This window comes from Chrysochloris asiatica, unplaced genomic scaffold, assembly GCF_000296735.1.
Source record: "Chrysochloris asiatica unplaced genomic scaffold, ChrAsi1.0 scaffold00023, whole genome shotgun sequence".
NCBI classification, from domain to species: domain Eukaryota; kingdom Metazoa; phylum Chordata; class Mammalia; order Afrosoricida; family Chrysochloridae; genus Chrysochloris; species Chrysochloris asiatica.
In genome coordinates this window covers 23,944,764-23,961,473 of record NW_006408541.1, presented here as the reverse complement: position 1 = coordinate 23,961,473, position 16,710 = coordinate 23,944,764, and the positions used below count along the sequence as shown (strand labels likewise).

The 16,710-nt window shown below is 40.8% G+C and overlaps 1 protein-coding gene across 1 annotated transcript in view; it reads right to left on the bottom strand.

Annotated features, from left to right (window-relative positions):
• Positions 1 to 16,710, bottom strand: part of CHD6 (chromodomain helicase DNA binding protein 6) — a 343,529-nt gene that overhangs the window by 217,174 nt on the left and 109,645 nt on the right. Inside the window, exon 3 of the mRNA XM_006839290.1 lies at positions 9,833 to 10,353. Coding sequence (XP_006839353.1) covers positions 9,833 to 10,353 — 521 coding nt within the window. The remainder of the gene's footprint in view (positions 1 to 9,832; positions 10,354 to 16,710) is intronic.

The window sequence follows — 16,710 nt, the reverse complement described above, 5'->3', positions numbered from 1 at the left end:
GGCCGGGCCTAGGCATGCTTCTTGAGGATGTCAATCTCTGGCAAACTGCTCAACATCTTTCTCATTACTGTTTGAATTCAGCCTGAAGCTGACAACCATGCAGCCTCTGCAGTCTCGTTAATTAGTCCCTCCACTATTGGTCTGCACCATCCCTTCTCCAAGACTGCTGGCTCCTGCCACAAACACAGCTCTTGCATATGCTTTGAGCTGGAACTTTGCTACAAGCATTTGTCCACCAGGTGTGGCACTGTAGGATACACACTGGACTACAAGGTCAGTTTAACCACAAGGTCGTTCAGGCCTACCAGCTGCTCCTTAAAAACACTATACAGTCGCTGAGTGGCACTTCACAACAAAAATGCCACTGGCCTTCCTAGTCTCATTGTTCAAAATCTCATTCTCTCTACTTCCTATCAATTCAATAGAAATTAAAGAAGAGGAAATAAAACAGTGCTCAGTTTACCATCTTAAATTGGAAGTTCCCCAGAGAATATCTGATTAAATATCTTTTGCTGTAAGTCTTTTTTCACTTGTTAATTCCTCAATGTCTGGTTCAATACCTGTTTTTCCCAAGGGACTCCTTAGACCAAAACAAATACTTTTAACCCTGGAAATCCCTTCAGCTCTAACAGTTATCCAACCTTCCCTTTCATTTGCACAGATTTTTAATGGTTCTTTAACATGTGCAAGGCTGTCCCTCTAACTCTTAGAACCTCCTCAATGACTGGGTTCTCTTACAACTTCCTTCTCACTATTCCATTCTCAAAAAACAAAGCAAGGCACTAACAATATATTTACCAAGTTGTATTATTTAGTAACTGTCTCATTACAGATTTGGTAAAGGTCCACTATGTACCCTTTGGTGGTGGTGGTGGTGGTGGTTGTGTGCTGTGGAGTCGGTTCTGACTCATAGCGACCCTGTACAAGGTTTCCAAGGCTGTAAATCTTTACAGGAGCAGAAAGCCTCATCTTTCTCCTGTGGAACAGCTGGTAGTTTTGAACTGCTGACCTTGAGGTTCGCAGCCCAATTCATAACCACTACATTACCAGAGCTCCTTATGTATGTACCCTTTAGTGGTACATAATTTAGGATTTTAAAAACCCTGGGGGAAAATTCCAATTTTCTGTCCCCATGTTTTCATGAGGAAAATCATGTTTTACTCCCTATGTGGGAACAATACTGGAGATGTATTTCCTGCTCTTCTTCAGGCTCATCTTGCTTTTTTGATTTAATGACTGGAGAGACTGGGAAAAGGAACAGAGCATACGGGGTCAGTATCTTCTCCTCTGCCTCTAGGAGGAGGTACCTACAGTTCTGGGGGATGAACTCAGTTAAGGGAGTAATAAGAAGCCCAACTCTGGGCACAAGCTAATGTAAGCTCTTCAGTTGTCAATAATAAAGCTGAGAATCAGATTTCCACCCCTCTGTCGACTATTTCCCAAGTGACTTGTAATGAAAAAGGGAAACAAGCTTGGAAAAATCACTGGATTGCTCACCACAAGGTTGCTGCTTCAAACCCACCAGCCACTCCTCAGAAATCCTACAGAGGGTTTCTTTGAATCAAGAACTGACTCCCAAAGGCACTTAACTACAATAACCCCTGGCCCCCAACTACTAACATAAATAAGGTGTACGAAGTACTTCAGAAAGACTTGCCTGGTGGCAGCTGGTAGGAGGAGCTGAAGGAGAAAGAAAAGAGATGGAGAAACTTGCAAGTCAGTCTGAAGCTCCTATAATAATCCAAACATTCAGTGAATCATTTGTAACTGTCAAATATTATTTAGGGTCAAGATCCTGATGTGGCATTGTAGGATAAACACTTGGATGCTAAACGCAAGGTAGGTGGTTTAAACCCACCAGCAGCCATGTCTTGGGAACCCTATATAGGGTTACCATGAGTCAGAATCAAATCTATGGCACTTAACAACAGCACTCAGTAACAGCTCAAATCAAAACATATATCTAAGTCAATCTTACACAGTTACCTAACGCCTACTTTGTATTAGGGAGCATGGAGGCCATGTGGGATAAACAAGGGACTGCAAACCACAAGATTGGTGGTTCAAGCCCACCAGTCACTCTGTAGGACTTTCTGTTCTGCAAAGATACACTTAACAAACAACACTTAGCATTAGGCATTATGCTGAATCCTGGAAGAGGGAGAGATAACCCACAAATATTAAACAGCTACAGGACATTTAAGCATATAAAAACAGGAGATGGGAGTAGAAATGAAAGATTTCAGACAGGGATGTAGAAAAGCAAATGCTATATAAATGGACGAGCCCTGGTGTGGCACTGTGGGATAAGCACTGAGCTGCTAACCCCAAAGTTGGCAGTTCAAACCCATCAGCTGCTCCCTGGAAACCGTATACAGGGTTGTTATGAGTCAAAACCAAGTCAACAGCACTTAACAATAACAAATCAGTAACAGCTCAAATTGAAACACATATCTAAGTCACTCTTCAAAAGAATAGATCAGAAGAACATGAAAAACTGAGATTTAATTACAAATACAAATTTTTAATTAAGTAATTCCCTTTTGTAACTAGAACTGCAAAATATATTAAGTCACAGATCAGTAATATATATGCCCAAAGTCAAGAGAGAAAGCCTCATGTAACTGGACCACATTTCAAACAAGATGACCTGCCCATACTGTTAACATCTTCTCAAAGGGTGTCTCTCCTGGGTTTCTAAGCTTCAAGCAGTCCTTGTTAAGCATTTTAAGCGCCGGAGATTCAGTTCTGACTCATAGCGACCCTGTTTAGAGTTTCTGAGTAGCGACTGGTGGGTTTGAACTGCGATCCCTGAGGTTCAAACTGACCTTGCAAGTCCAGGACGTTATCCTGCAGCGCCACACTAAGTCCTGCTTTCTTCTAAAAAAGCAGCTCTTGTCAACAGTATCAAGCACTTCTCCAAGTTACTTATATTTTATACAGTCTAATGAGTACAACCTCATGCTTCCTTAATTACTGCTACATAGACATTTGGCACACAACCTTCTTTTGTGAAAAGTCTCCTCATTACATCAAAATGGAATTTACAGCAATGGCCACATGCTCATCATCTTGTTTCATGTCCCATACAAAATAAACTCAAACTCCTTTACAAGAGGTCAGTAAAACGGTAAACATCAGATACCACAGGCTAAGATACCAACGCAGCTCTGCTTTCTATTGCCTTCTATCCCCAAACCAGACACTCTCTATCCTAATTCTAACACACTATCCTTATTCCTTATTACTGGAGTCCTGGTGTGGCACTGTGGGTTAATGCGCCAGACTGCAAAGCCGTTTGACCTGCAAGGTCGGTGGTTCAAGCTCACCAGTCATTCCTCGGAAATCCTACTCAGGGTCGCTATGGGTCGGAACCGACTCGACGGCACTTAACAACAACAACATCCTTATTACTAAGTGTTCTTAGTAAAAGTCTCATATCCAATTTGCCTTCACACACGCTATATAACCCAAAAGAACAACTTCATTTTCTCCAAAGTAATCTAGAGACAAGAAGTACTGACACTCTGTCACCCCAGACACACAACAGAGAAGAGGATCTGCTCACTAGGTTCACTGAAACAACATCCATAAAATCAAACCTGATTTTACCTACCTCTCCTGGTTAGTTTGAACAGCAAGATCAGCAGTTCAAGCTCACCAGCCACTCCTTAGAAACCTTAAACAGGGTTGCTATGAGTCAGAACAGACTCACTAGCACTAAACAACAGCAATAACCTGACCTCCTTTAAGGTGTTCTAGGGCGGTTCTTGTGAATTACATTCCTAGGGTCCCAACCAAGTCTCTTTAACAGACAAAAATTAAAATCCCTTGACAGATAGATGGCAAAATTTTAAGTTGGACTAGGAAATTATCCATCAGGTCTCAACAATCTGTCCTTCTGAAAAATAACAACTATAATAAATTCCACGTCACAACACACACCATCTAAATATGCTTTCTCTCTTTAAAATTTACCACACCTGTCCTTAAGTTAGACAAGTGGCCTCATCATCTTATGTTCTGTTAGCATTAACACCAATTTCCAAGTTTTCATGGGTTATCTTGGTATGAGATATGTAGATAAAGAGATAAATAGAAAGATAAGATTATTACTATTATTATTACTATTTGTAACTTCAATTCCTCAACAACTCTTCAAAGTTTCAAGGGCAAAGATAGCAGTTTGATGACTCAGGTGCACCAACTCAAGCCATGGCATTCAATTGCCTCATAAGCATGTAAAAGTTGACAATGAATTAGGTAGAACGTAGAAGGATTGATGCATCTGAGTTATGGTACTGGAGACGAATACTGAATGCACCATGGATTGCCAGAAGAATAAATAAATCTGTCTTGGAAGAAGTACAGCCAGAATGCTTCTTAGCTAGGATGGCAAGACTTTCTCTCTTAAACGTTTGGATATGGTATCAGGAGGCAACAGTCCTTGTTGAAGGATATCATGTTTGATAAAGTGGAAGGTCAGTGAAAAAGAGGAAGACCCCTAATGAGATGGACTGGCACAATGACAACAGCAATGGGCTCACAATAATTGTGAGGATGGCACAGAACTGGGCAGTGTTTCATTCTGTTGTGCATAAGGTTGCTATGAGTCAGAACAGGCTCAGCAGCACCTAACAACAAAAAATTCCTTAAGGTTAGGATCCTACAGTTTTTGTTCTGTATTTCCTCAAAGTTTAACTATAATACTACGCACACAGTTTTATAAAGAGACTAATGAAAAACATTCCTTTTGAATATGTGTGTGTGTTAAGTGCCACTAAATTGGTTCGAACTCATAGTTACCCTGAATAGGATTTTCAAAGTTTTAAATCTTCACAGGAGCAGAAAGCCTCATCTTTCTCCTGTCGGCTGACAGGCTCAAACTGTAAGCCCTAAAGTTCACAGTTCATTGCTTATTGTATGAAGACACCATGCTACATCTTTTGAATATAAATTGTTGTTGTTGTTAAGTGCTGTTGTGTCATCTGCATATAGATGACATATATTAAATTCTCTGAGTAAGGAGCTGTGTTAGTTAAGGTTCTGTGACAACTTGACAAGGCCAGAATTTCCAATGGTTTAGCAGCTGAAATGTGATGAAACCTAATACAGGCATAGTTCACTTTATGATGATTGGCTATGAGCAACCAATCAATTGAAAGGATGTTGCCCTGGAGATGTGGCCTGCTCTCAATATAAGGGACACTCAGGAAAGCCTCTCTCTTTGGCTGGGGACCTGAGATGTTACAATTGTAAGCCATGTCCCTGATAATCAACCTCCCCACCCACCCCCACTCCCAAGGGTCAGAGAAAAAGAGGAAGATGCCCAGCAAGATGGACTGGCAAAGTGGCAGCAGCAATGGGCTCAAGCACGGCAACAATTACGAGGTTGGCCCAGGATCGGGCAGTGTTTTGTTGTGCATAGGGTCACTATGAGTCGGTACCAACTCAATGGCACCTAACAACAACTCTCTCTCTCTCTCTATGCTGTTGTTGTTAAGTACCATGGAGTCAGTTCTGACTCATAGTTTCCCTACACTGTAAACCTTCCGAGGCTGTAAATCTTTACAGGAGCAGAATGCCTGATTTTTCTCCCTTGGAACTACTGGTAGTTTTGAATTGCCGACCTTGAGGTTAGCAGCCCATCGTAACCACTATGCTACCAGAGCTCCATATATGTATGTGTGTGTGTGTGTGTGTGTGTGTATATATACACACACACGTTTCACTGGTTTTGTTTCTCTAGAAAATCCAGTCTATACCATGTGGTATGGAGTGAGTAACAAAATCACACGAGTTTTCTCAACTGGTACTCAAAACACTAATTTTAAAGGCACTGAGTAGAGTCATGTCTGGGCTCCACTTCACAGAAATTAGCCTTGGGCTGATTTTGAGTTTGGTTCTCCTTCTCCACCATGGAATCAGGAAGTCAAACATGGTCCCCATTTGGTTTAGAAGCAGTTGGTGTTAGGAGCAGAATTTATTGCAATGGCTCAAAATTCATGAAAGCATGTTGTTTTTTTAAGAGAAAGAACAAAGGGGTATGGAACAAAACAAATCTTCAGCTGAGGGGAAAGCAGCTTCTGGAGTTTCCTGGAGTTGGTGTCAGGCTGGTTAAACTAGATTGCTGATAAGGCCTGGGTCTACTGGAATACACCCTGCCAGAGGCCCAAGCCATATGCATATGAATGGGGAGACTGAATTGTGTTTTAAAAGGTTTATGTATTTGACTGCCTTATGGATATTAGTTTCTCCTGTCTACTATTGTCCTGATGTGGTGCTGCGGGGTTAATGCACTGGACTGCAAGATCGATTCCAATATCAAGGTCGGTGGTTCAAGCTCACCAGCTGCTCCTCGGAAATCCTATACAAGGTCACTATGAGTCAGAACCAACTCAACAGCAATTAACAACAACTACTGTAAAATAAATGTGGTAGAAATTAATATTGGGAATATGATTATAGAGAGTTGGTAAGCCTGCCTTCATTCTATACTTGATTAGATTTGCTAAAAGTGGAGTTTGGCTTCTTGTTTTAAGCCTTTGTAGCTATGAGGCTTTAGGGGGAATCTTGAGACCCACCCAAAATTTTCAGAGTTGGGACAATTGTATTTGAAAAGACACTCAAGACCATGCTACAACTGCTGGGAGAAGAGAAGATTCATGATTGAAAGAAAGCAGAGGGAAAAAAAGCAGACTGTTTCAAAAAATGCTTGTTTCAAGAAAGCTGTTTGCCTTGAAGGCATCAAGGCCAGAAAAGTCTTTGCCCATTGTGAGAAATAACTCTAATGGGCATGGTCTTGGGGGTAGCAAGCTAGGATAACAAAAGGAGGTGAAGAACTAGTTTGACAGGCGATGAACTTTAAAAATAAGAATACAACCATCAAGGAAACAAGGGACATTCATGTGGAAAGGGGGAAGCTAACTATTAATGAGAATGCTCCCAATAAGAATGGTAGGGGACCTTGGAAGGACAACCTGACCTCCTAATACCCAGTGGAGGAAGAACTAGAGGAGGGGCTTTTTAGGGACAGGGAAATAAAATTGTTTGTGGGCCAGCCATGCAGTGCATCTGCCTGTGTCTACTGGGTTGGGTGCCCAATTTTGCAAAATCAAATAAAGAAAATCTCTCTCTTGCTAATGAGTACAGACTGGATTACGTGAGTATTTGTTGGTATGAACAACGTTTCTCACACCCATCAGAAAAAGTCCCCTTCTAGAACTGAAAGTTATAGGAACTGGAGAGTCATATGCTCACTGATGACCACCTGGGTCTACTTGTCAATGGAAGTGGGGGAAATGCAGCAATGAAGACATGGACTGAGTTTGGGCATGTTCTATTGGCATCTATTGACCTGGAGATGAGAAAGAGAACGGTCTGAAGTTTAGGGAATTGTGCGAACTCCTGAGCCCAAGGGCATGACCTAGCCCCTGGGGGCTAGGGCTGAGAGTGAAGGGACCAGCTAGCCTAAAGTACAAGGAGGTATGTGTGAACTCTCAAACTTGCAGCTGGTATCCATGTGACCTAGCTTAGATGGCCATGACTGAGCTGTGACCAGAACCCGACCAGGTGAAGATAAAAATGTTTGATCCTATGAGGAGGTGTCAATCGCTACAATTTGATGAATTGTACTTCTACTTATGAATAAAGCTGCTCAAAATTCCAACCGGAATAGAAGATTCTCCAGATAAGGAACATGCTTGTCTTCTGTATACTGGGCTGATAGGGACAGGCAATTTTGACATTGGCTATGAAAGCTGGGGGTCTATGAAGATATGAAGTGGCTGGATTACAGGCTTTCACGAGTATGCTTAGTTTTAGAATGAGGGGGTTTTGCTCTTTTCCAGATGGGTCTGGTTAAAAGGGGTAGGTAGAGGATGATACCAATAGGATTCTCTGATTTCAACTTTGAGTAATTCTTTGTAGGATTGTGATTTTCAAACTGTAATTGCACAAAATGTGTAAATAAAAAGGGCGTAGCAATTATCTTTCATTTTAGGAACAGACGGTCCCATCTGTTCCTGAAATGAAAGGAAGAACATGAGTAGAGAGTGGGATCCCTGCCTTGGAAAACTGGGGACAGCAGAGGTGGTGCCATGGAAAGACAGAGCAGCTGCGGACTCTAGGCCCATGGACTGAGTTAGGCTGTGTGCCCATGGGCAGGAGACTGGCTTGCAGAATGTGTACTTTGGACATTTAAACGAATATATATTTTTCTTTTGTATGTGTGTACCAAATATTTTTGCTTTGTTCATTTGTGACATATAAGATGTAAGTGGGGCCAGTATGTTTTTGGATGTACACATTATATCTTGTTAGGTAAAAGCATGACTTTACAACTTTATTTATTTAGGTATTATGCATACAGTTTATAGATGTCAAGTTGACACAGGTGGACTGTAATAGTTAGGGTTCTATGTCAACTTGATTAGGCCATGATTTCCAGTGGTTTAGCAGTTGAGAAATGCTTATTCCCACGGTGATGAAGCCTGATACAGGTATAGTTAACTCTGAGCAGCTAATCAAATGAAATGTTTCCTTGGGGACGTGACCTGCTCTGAATATAACGGACATGCGGGAAAGGTTTTCTCTCTAATGCTGGGTGCCCGTGGCTCTATAATTGTAACGATTCCCATATATACACATACATTCCCATATACATACATACATATGTAAGGAGCTCTGGTAGCGTAGTGGTTACAAATCAGGCTGCTAACCTCAAGGTCGGCAGTTAAAAACTACCAGCTGTTCCATGGGAGAAAGATGAGGCTTTCTGCTCGTGTAAAGATTTGCAGCCTCGGAAACCCTGTGCAGAGTCACTATGAGTCGGAACCGACTCCACGGTACTTAACAAAATACATATGTACATTTCACTGGCTTTGCTGCTCTACAAAACCCAGCCTAAAACAGAGGCATGTATTTGCTACCCGGATAGAATCTATAGTCAGGTCCCTCAATATCTTCCACACCACAATGAATCTGCATCTAGGCCCTCTGATCTCTCTACAAGCATCTATGGTTTTCTCTGTTCTCATATAGCCAACATTTTCTAAGTACCTGGTGATGTGTCAAGCATTGAGCTAAATGCTAAACTCAAGAAAAATAAGTAAGAAAGAGTCCTTTCACTCAGCTTAGAGAAGTAGTAACTCAGTTCTCTTTAGTCTGAAACTCCCACACCTACAGCTCTCCCAGGTGACCTGCGACACTGCCAGTATCATGAATGTGCACCCTTATAATAGCTGCTCCTCTCCCAGTAACAGTGTTGCTGTTCCACCCTGCCCATATCAGACCTGTGATGTGCCCTCCCTTACAGCCTGTTCATATTAACATTTTAATTCTTTTTGATTCAGAAGGAATGGTAAGAAATGACATAGTCAGAAATAAGAGTAACCAGGTCTCACATTAGGAGGTGAGAAAAATGGTTGCCTTTTGGCCAAAAGCAAATATGGGCACAGGAGCAGTTAAACAAGGGACTGAAGAGGCACACCCATACATCAGACAGGGTACCAATTCACTAACTGAAGAATAATAAGTATACAGGCAAGAAAGATGACTGAAATAAGGTAAGGGAAGTTCTTGGAATCTCCTAAAAATACTCCAAGACAACTCAGGGAATTCAATTAGAATCAGGAATCTCCAAGGACAACTCCTTAAATTAGAACTCAATAGATGTCCCATCCCCATCTTATACAAGTGAGGTATGAAACTTAGGCTCACTAAGTATAGATGAAAAAAATAAAATTATACCCAGTGGTTCTGGGTAATGCCTAAGGCAAACCATCAGTTGGCTGCAGAGCCAAATGCTCAAAGGAAGGAGAAAGGTGCACACCTGGCCTTCCTGGACTTCATCCTGGTAGCAGAGTCAGCTCCACTCCTCCTCTCTTTGGCCTCCTTAGTACCTGAGGCCTCTCGGGGCTTCCGTGCCTTCTTTGTTCCATCCTTCTGCTTCGGCTCCTTGGGTTCCTTGGCCTTCTTCGGCTCCTTAGCTTTCCTGGGTTCCTTTGGCTCTTTAGGTTCTCGCTTCCTCTTTGGCTTTGGTTCCCTCTCCTTGCTTCCCTTTGCTGCACTCTCTTGTTCTCCTGGGTTCTTTTTCTTCCGTTTCTTCTTCACTCCAGTGCCTCCTCCTCCACTGTCCTCCATCCCATTATAAGCTGTTGTTTTCCTAGGAAAAAGGGTGTCAGCTTCCTCTCCCACAGCAAATAGGTCCTTCGGCGGAAGACAGTGACTAGTAACATCTTCAATTTTCTCTTCCTGATCAGTGCTGCAGTCAAACGGGGATGGGGATTTGTAGTCAAAATTGACGGAGGCATCAGACATTGGGGAGTGATTCAGAACTCTGAAATTTGACAACTGTAAAAAAAGAGAAACAAAAAAGTGTATTACCCTTCCACTGCATGCTTCATGCAAAGAATATTACTATGTGTGAATGCATGGATTCACTCAACAAATGCTCAGTTCCAATTACGTGTTATCCCTACTGTGTCAGACCCAGTATACTGGCAAACAGGACACACATGTCCTCTGCCTTTGTAGAGTGGTCCTAATTTGCTGCCATTGCTGTTGTTAATTGTTGGACTCATAGCGGCCTTGTATAGAGTTTCCAAGGAGCAACTAGTGGGTTTGAACTGCTGACATTGTGGTTTGAAGTCCAGTGCTTATCCTAAAGCACTACACCAGGACTCCATTTTGTTGTTAGCATACTATCAATTTTTAAATTACTATAAAAAACACCCCTTTTAAACTCCATGTCTAGAGTAGGCAACTACAATAGTCACATGCCACAATCAAGACACAAAATTCTAGGTTTCCTGTCCTAACCCAGAATGACACATATCATACTATTCTAGTGTGGCGCTGTAGGGTAAGCACTGGACTGCTAACTGTACTGTCAGAAGTTCAAACCCACCAACCACTCCTTGAAAACGCTTTACAGGGTTGGTATGAGTTGGAACCAACTTGATGGCACTTAACAATGACATCCTGGTATGGCACTGTGGGATAAAGCACTGGACCACAAGGTTGGTGGTTCAAACTCACTATCTGTTCCTTGGAAACCCTATACATGGTGGTCACTATGAGTCAGAACTGACTCAACAGCACTCAACAACAAAAAAATAATAAATAATTTTTTATTCAAATGTGTTATAAATAAAGGTGCTATCACTGGTGGCAGTACCACTGGAGGTCTGTTGCTTTTCGCTCTATTTCCCCAGATATTTACTCTCACCCATACGAAGTCCTGGTGTCGCACAAGAGGATAAACATCAGACTGCCAATAGGAAGGTCAGTGGTTCAAACTCAACAGTTGTTTTTTGAAAACCCTATATTGAGTCGCGATGAGTTGTTACCAGCAATATTACCAACTCACCAGCAATATTACCAAGTAGCAGCTGCATTCAGCTGGGTTTAGAAAGTCAAGTTTAGCATTGAAAGTTTCATCTTTATTTCTAACCTAAAATGGTGTTCTTAATGCTGATCATGTAGCCACCAGACTCAGCACCAAATAATCTCTGGCCACCTGCAAAAACCAAACTACCCATATAAAAGGATTTTGTTGTGACAGAAGATATCAGAAAGAATGTTTCCGGCACACTGACAGAGGTTTCAAAGCTGCTCTGAGTCCCAAAGTGATTTCTTTTAAGGGAACACTTGTTTGAAAGAAGTCACATAGCATACTTGCAGGTCTAATAGCTATTTCCTAACCCAGCTAAGGTGACAATAATCAGATGTTAATGCTTTCTAAGAAAAGGATGGCAGTCATCTTTGGATGATGGCTACAAAGAGCACCATTTGTGAGTAGCTTGCTCTCCTAGCAAGAGGCTTGGCATGTGCTAAAGGGCACAGACACTTGCCCAGATGGTATGGTTTCCCTCCAGTGTACCTGTTACCCTATCTGCACAGACTTCCTGGCCCATCCTGGGAGTGAGTGATAGGGAAGGCAAAATTCAGAGAAATATTTTCCCTTCTGTTTGTTCCAGTTCTCTTCCCTAGTCTGATACTCCCAAACATAATACTAAGAATTCCAGGAGGAAAGAAAAAAAAAATTAAAGACCTTTTGGATCTCAATAATAAAGTCCAGCCTCACCAATTCCTAAACCACAGAGAGAATTGGTCATTCTGGCAGAATTCACCACTTAAAAAAGAAAAATTTTCAGTTTGACAACCTTGTTACTGATTCAGTACTAAAAATGATTCAGGAAAAGGAAAAGCCAAGTAAACTAAAAAAAAGCACTTAAAATAAAATACAAGGCAAGAAGAAATCCAGTGGGGTGACAGGTATCTAGTTAAAGTTCAGCCATCTCTGAGTATTACTGAAATCCTGAGCCAGGGACGCCTGGCCCTCATAAGACAAGTTTTTGCTTAACAAGCATGAGTGGACACATTACTAAAAACACGAAATGCAGGTTTGCTTACTAAAGAGGCTTTCAAAGACAACAATTGGCCAAATCCATCCAGTCAGAGTAAGTCAGAGTGGGGTTGGCCCTCTCTTTGACTCATATTATCATGTCACGGTCTCTCTCAGGAAGGATGGGGCTATCCTAAGCAGCTGAAACCAAGAGGCAGTCATTTTAATAGAACAATGGGATACTGCATGGTTGAAAATCAGGAAAGGTGTATATTCTTTCACCATACTTATTCAAGCTGTATGGTGAGCAAATAATCCAAAAAGCTGGATTAAATGAAGAAGAATGTGCCATCAGGATTGGAGGAAGGCTCATTAACAACCTGCGATAAGCAGATGACACAATCTTGCTTGTTTAAAATGAAGAAGATGCACTTCCTAAAGAAGATCAAAGACTACAGCCTTCAATGTGTATTACAACTCAAGAGGGAGAAAACAAAAATTCTCACAACTGGGCCAATAAGCCCACAACACAACAAACAGAGAAAATACTGCAGTTGTAAGAATTTCATTTTACTTGTATCTACAATCAATACCCCTGGAAGCAGCAGTCAGAAAAATAAAGTGTGTTGCACTGGGCCTATCTGCTGCAAAAGATCTCTTTAAAATGTTAAAAAGCAAAGCAGTCACTTTGAAGACTAAGGTGAGCCCAACTAAGCCATGGTATCTTCAACTGCCTCATGTGCACATAAGGAAGACTGAAGAAGAACTGTTGTCTCTGAATTACAGTGGGAGCAAAGAATACTAACTATATCAGTGTAGTTAAATACCGTGGAGCCAGTTCTGACTCAGCAACCCTGAATAGAGTTTCCAAGGAGCAGCTGGTGGGTTTGAACCGCCAACCTACTGTTTTAAACCGACCTTGCAGTCCAGTGTTTATCCTTCAATGCCGCACTAGGACTATACTACCAAAAAATAAACAGATTTGTCTTGGAAGAAGTAAAGCCAAATGCTTCTTAGAAGTGAGCATGGTGAGACTTCTCACATAATTTAGATACATTATCAGGAGTGACTGGTCCCTGCTTCGTAATTTAGTAAAGTAACAGTAGAGAAATAGAAAGACCCTCAATGAGATGAATGACATGGTGCCTACAACAATGTGCCCAAACATACCAGCAGGGCAGTATTTCACTCTGTTGTACATAGGGTTGTTGTTGTATATAGGGTTGTTGTTAAGTGCCACTAAGTCGGTTTTGACACATATCAACCCTGTAGAGGGTTTCTGTGGAGTAACTGGCAAATTTGAACCACCAACACTGGAGTCAGCAGTCCAGTGCTTATCCTACAGGGCCACACCACTAACAACCCGCTAACTGTACAGATGAGACTATCAATTCAAAGAGACAAGCAACTTGCCCAAGGTTATATTACTTGGCAAAGTTGGGACACCGTAGAGGGAGAAAGCAAACCCAAGAAATATAGCACATTATTCTATGTTAAAAAAGTAAGTATCTCAAAAGATACATACTTGCAATGGAAAACTATACTATAACCATGTAAAAACTCTATCATCTACCAGAAACACTTTTCATCTTTAAAGCACCTTGTTGGGAGCTTGGAAAAGAAACTTGTTGAGGATTTAAAAATGTAAGACTAATGTTTTTCTTTCATAATGTTCATGAGGGAAGGCAAAATGCTTAATAAGGCTTTGTTGTAGCTTCTACCAAAAGGCTACTAAAACACCACTCTGAAATTGACCCTAAAAGGAACAGACTGGAGGTGATGGGACACAAAGCAGCAATACTTTAAGTTAAACTGACAATTTAATTAGAGATAAGCATCTAGAAGCACAAGAATGAAATGTGGAGAAGCCAAGTAATAGAACCTGCAACAATGACACCTCATAAACTGCACTGTTTACAACAAAACCATTCTTTGATTTAAAATGATCAATCTACGATATCTCTAAAAGAATTAATGATCTGCATCTATATAAACTGGACTATGGTCAGTTAAAAAAGATTTAATAACTAATGGAAAGATTGTGGTCCAGAGCAGACAGAGGTCAAGGGGCATTATGGGCTATGCCCAGAAGCATGAAATACTCCAAAGTCAAAACTGATTCTCTTCATTAGATTCAGAACACCGGATCTATATGTTACTGTACCTTCGTCAGCTAGACAGTTAGTAAAACTGTGTTCTATTTATCTAAAACTTTTAAATAACACTGGCCTGAAAATATGCTAAAGACCAGGCAGCCACACCATGTCATTAACTGTCACAGCACATCTGGTTGGAAAAAAAACAAGCAGGTGAATTGCAACTGACTTGATGGCAGCAGGTAAAGCATACATGGTAAAGAAAGATTTTTCTATCTGTAAGGGATCACAACACAGATATCAGACAACTGCTGCTTTTTAACAGCTTTCAAGATAGCAGAGGCAGATTCTTTATTGAAGTTCCTGGGGAACTGAAAAAAAACACAAACAAAACAGTTTTTCATTCTCATTCAGAGACACAGCATTTAATGACCAATGAAAAGTTTCTTCAAATATTGGAATGGCAAACAGGTATATTTAGAAATTTGAAGACTGAAATGAAGACATTATCTCCAATTTTTTTTATATCTATCCAAAATGTAGAATTATTATTCTTTCTTAGAAAGAAATATTAAATTGTTCAGAAAAAAATACAATGACTAAGAACTTCAATTTAAAACTTTAATACACTCATTAAAAGCAATAGCTTTTGAAATTTAAAGGTTGGCAGTTCAAACTCACCTGTCTGAAACTGATCAAACACACAAAATATGTATTGATAATTACTGGTGATTGGAATGTAAAGGTTGGAAACAGATCAGTAATTGGAAAACATGACCTTGGTGATAGATATGATATTTGAAATCACATGATAGAATTTCACAACACCAATGACTTATTTCAAATACTTTTTTTAAACAGCATAAAAGATAATTATATACATGAAGGAGTCCTGGTGTGGCGCCGTAGGATAAGCATTGGAGACAATAAGGTCTTTATGAACCAGCGGTTCAAATTCATCAGCTGCTCCTTGGAAACCCTATATAGGGTCGCTATGAGTCAACTGACCAGAACTTGTCTGTCAGTCTATCATACTGTGGTGACTTGTGTGTTGCTGTGATTCTGGAAGCTATGCCACCAGTATTTTAAATACCAGCAGGGTCAACCATGGTGGACAGGTTTCAGTTGAGCTCCCAGACTAAGACAGGAAGAAGGAGAGACAGGCTACTTCCAAATATTTTCTCACTGAAAATCTTATGAATAGCAGTGGAACACTGTCAGCAACAGATTACTGAATATTGAAACATGATGAAGAGCACCAGAATATTGTCAGATATAGTGCCAGAAGATGATAGACCTGCCTCGTCAAAATGAAGAAAACCAGCTATAAAAATCCATTAATGACTGGAATATGGAAGGTATGAAGTATGAATCTAGGAAAATGGGAAATTATCAAAAATGAAATTGAACATATAAACATCGATATATATCCAAGGCATTCGTGAGCTGAAATGGACTGGTATTGGCCATTTTGAATCTGACAACCACAGGGTTTATTATGCCGGAAATGACAAACTGAAGAGGAATGGCGTCACTTTCATGATCAAACAGAACATATCAAAAGTAGTCATAAGGTACAATGCTGTCTGTGATAGGATAATATCCATTCACCTACACGGAAGACCAGTTAATACCAACTATTATTCAAATGTATGCACCAACCACTAAAGTCACTGATGATTAAATTGAAGAATTCTACCAACTTCTTCTAATGTTCAACCATTTGAAGAGGTACCGTATGAACAACAGCCAATGATACTCAGGGAGGAAGTCCAAAATGCATTGAAAGAATTGGCAAAGAACAAGGCACCTGGAATTGATGGAATAAAAATTGAAATCTTTCAAGAAAGTGAGACGGCACAGGAGGCACTCACTCATCTTTGCCAAGAAATTTGGAAGACAACTATCTGGCCGACTGATTGGAAGATATCCATATTTGTGCCCATTCCAAAGAGAGGTGAACCAATGGAATGTGGAAATCATCGGGCAATCTCTTTGATATCTCAAGGGAGTAAAGTTTTGCTCAAGGTAATACAGAAACGGCTACAATCATACATTAACAGAGAACTTCCAGAGATTCAAGCTGGACTCAGAAGAGGCCATGGAACGAGAGATATCACTGCAGATGTCCGATGGATCTTGGCTGAAAGCAGAGAATATCAGAAGGATGCTTACCTATGCTTTATTGACTATGCAAAGGCTTTCGATTGTGTGGATCATGACAAGCTATGGACAACATTGCGAAGTATGAGTATTCCAGAACAC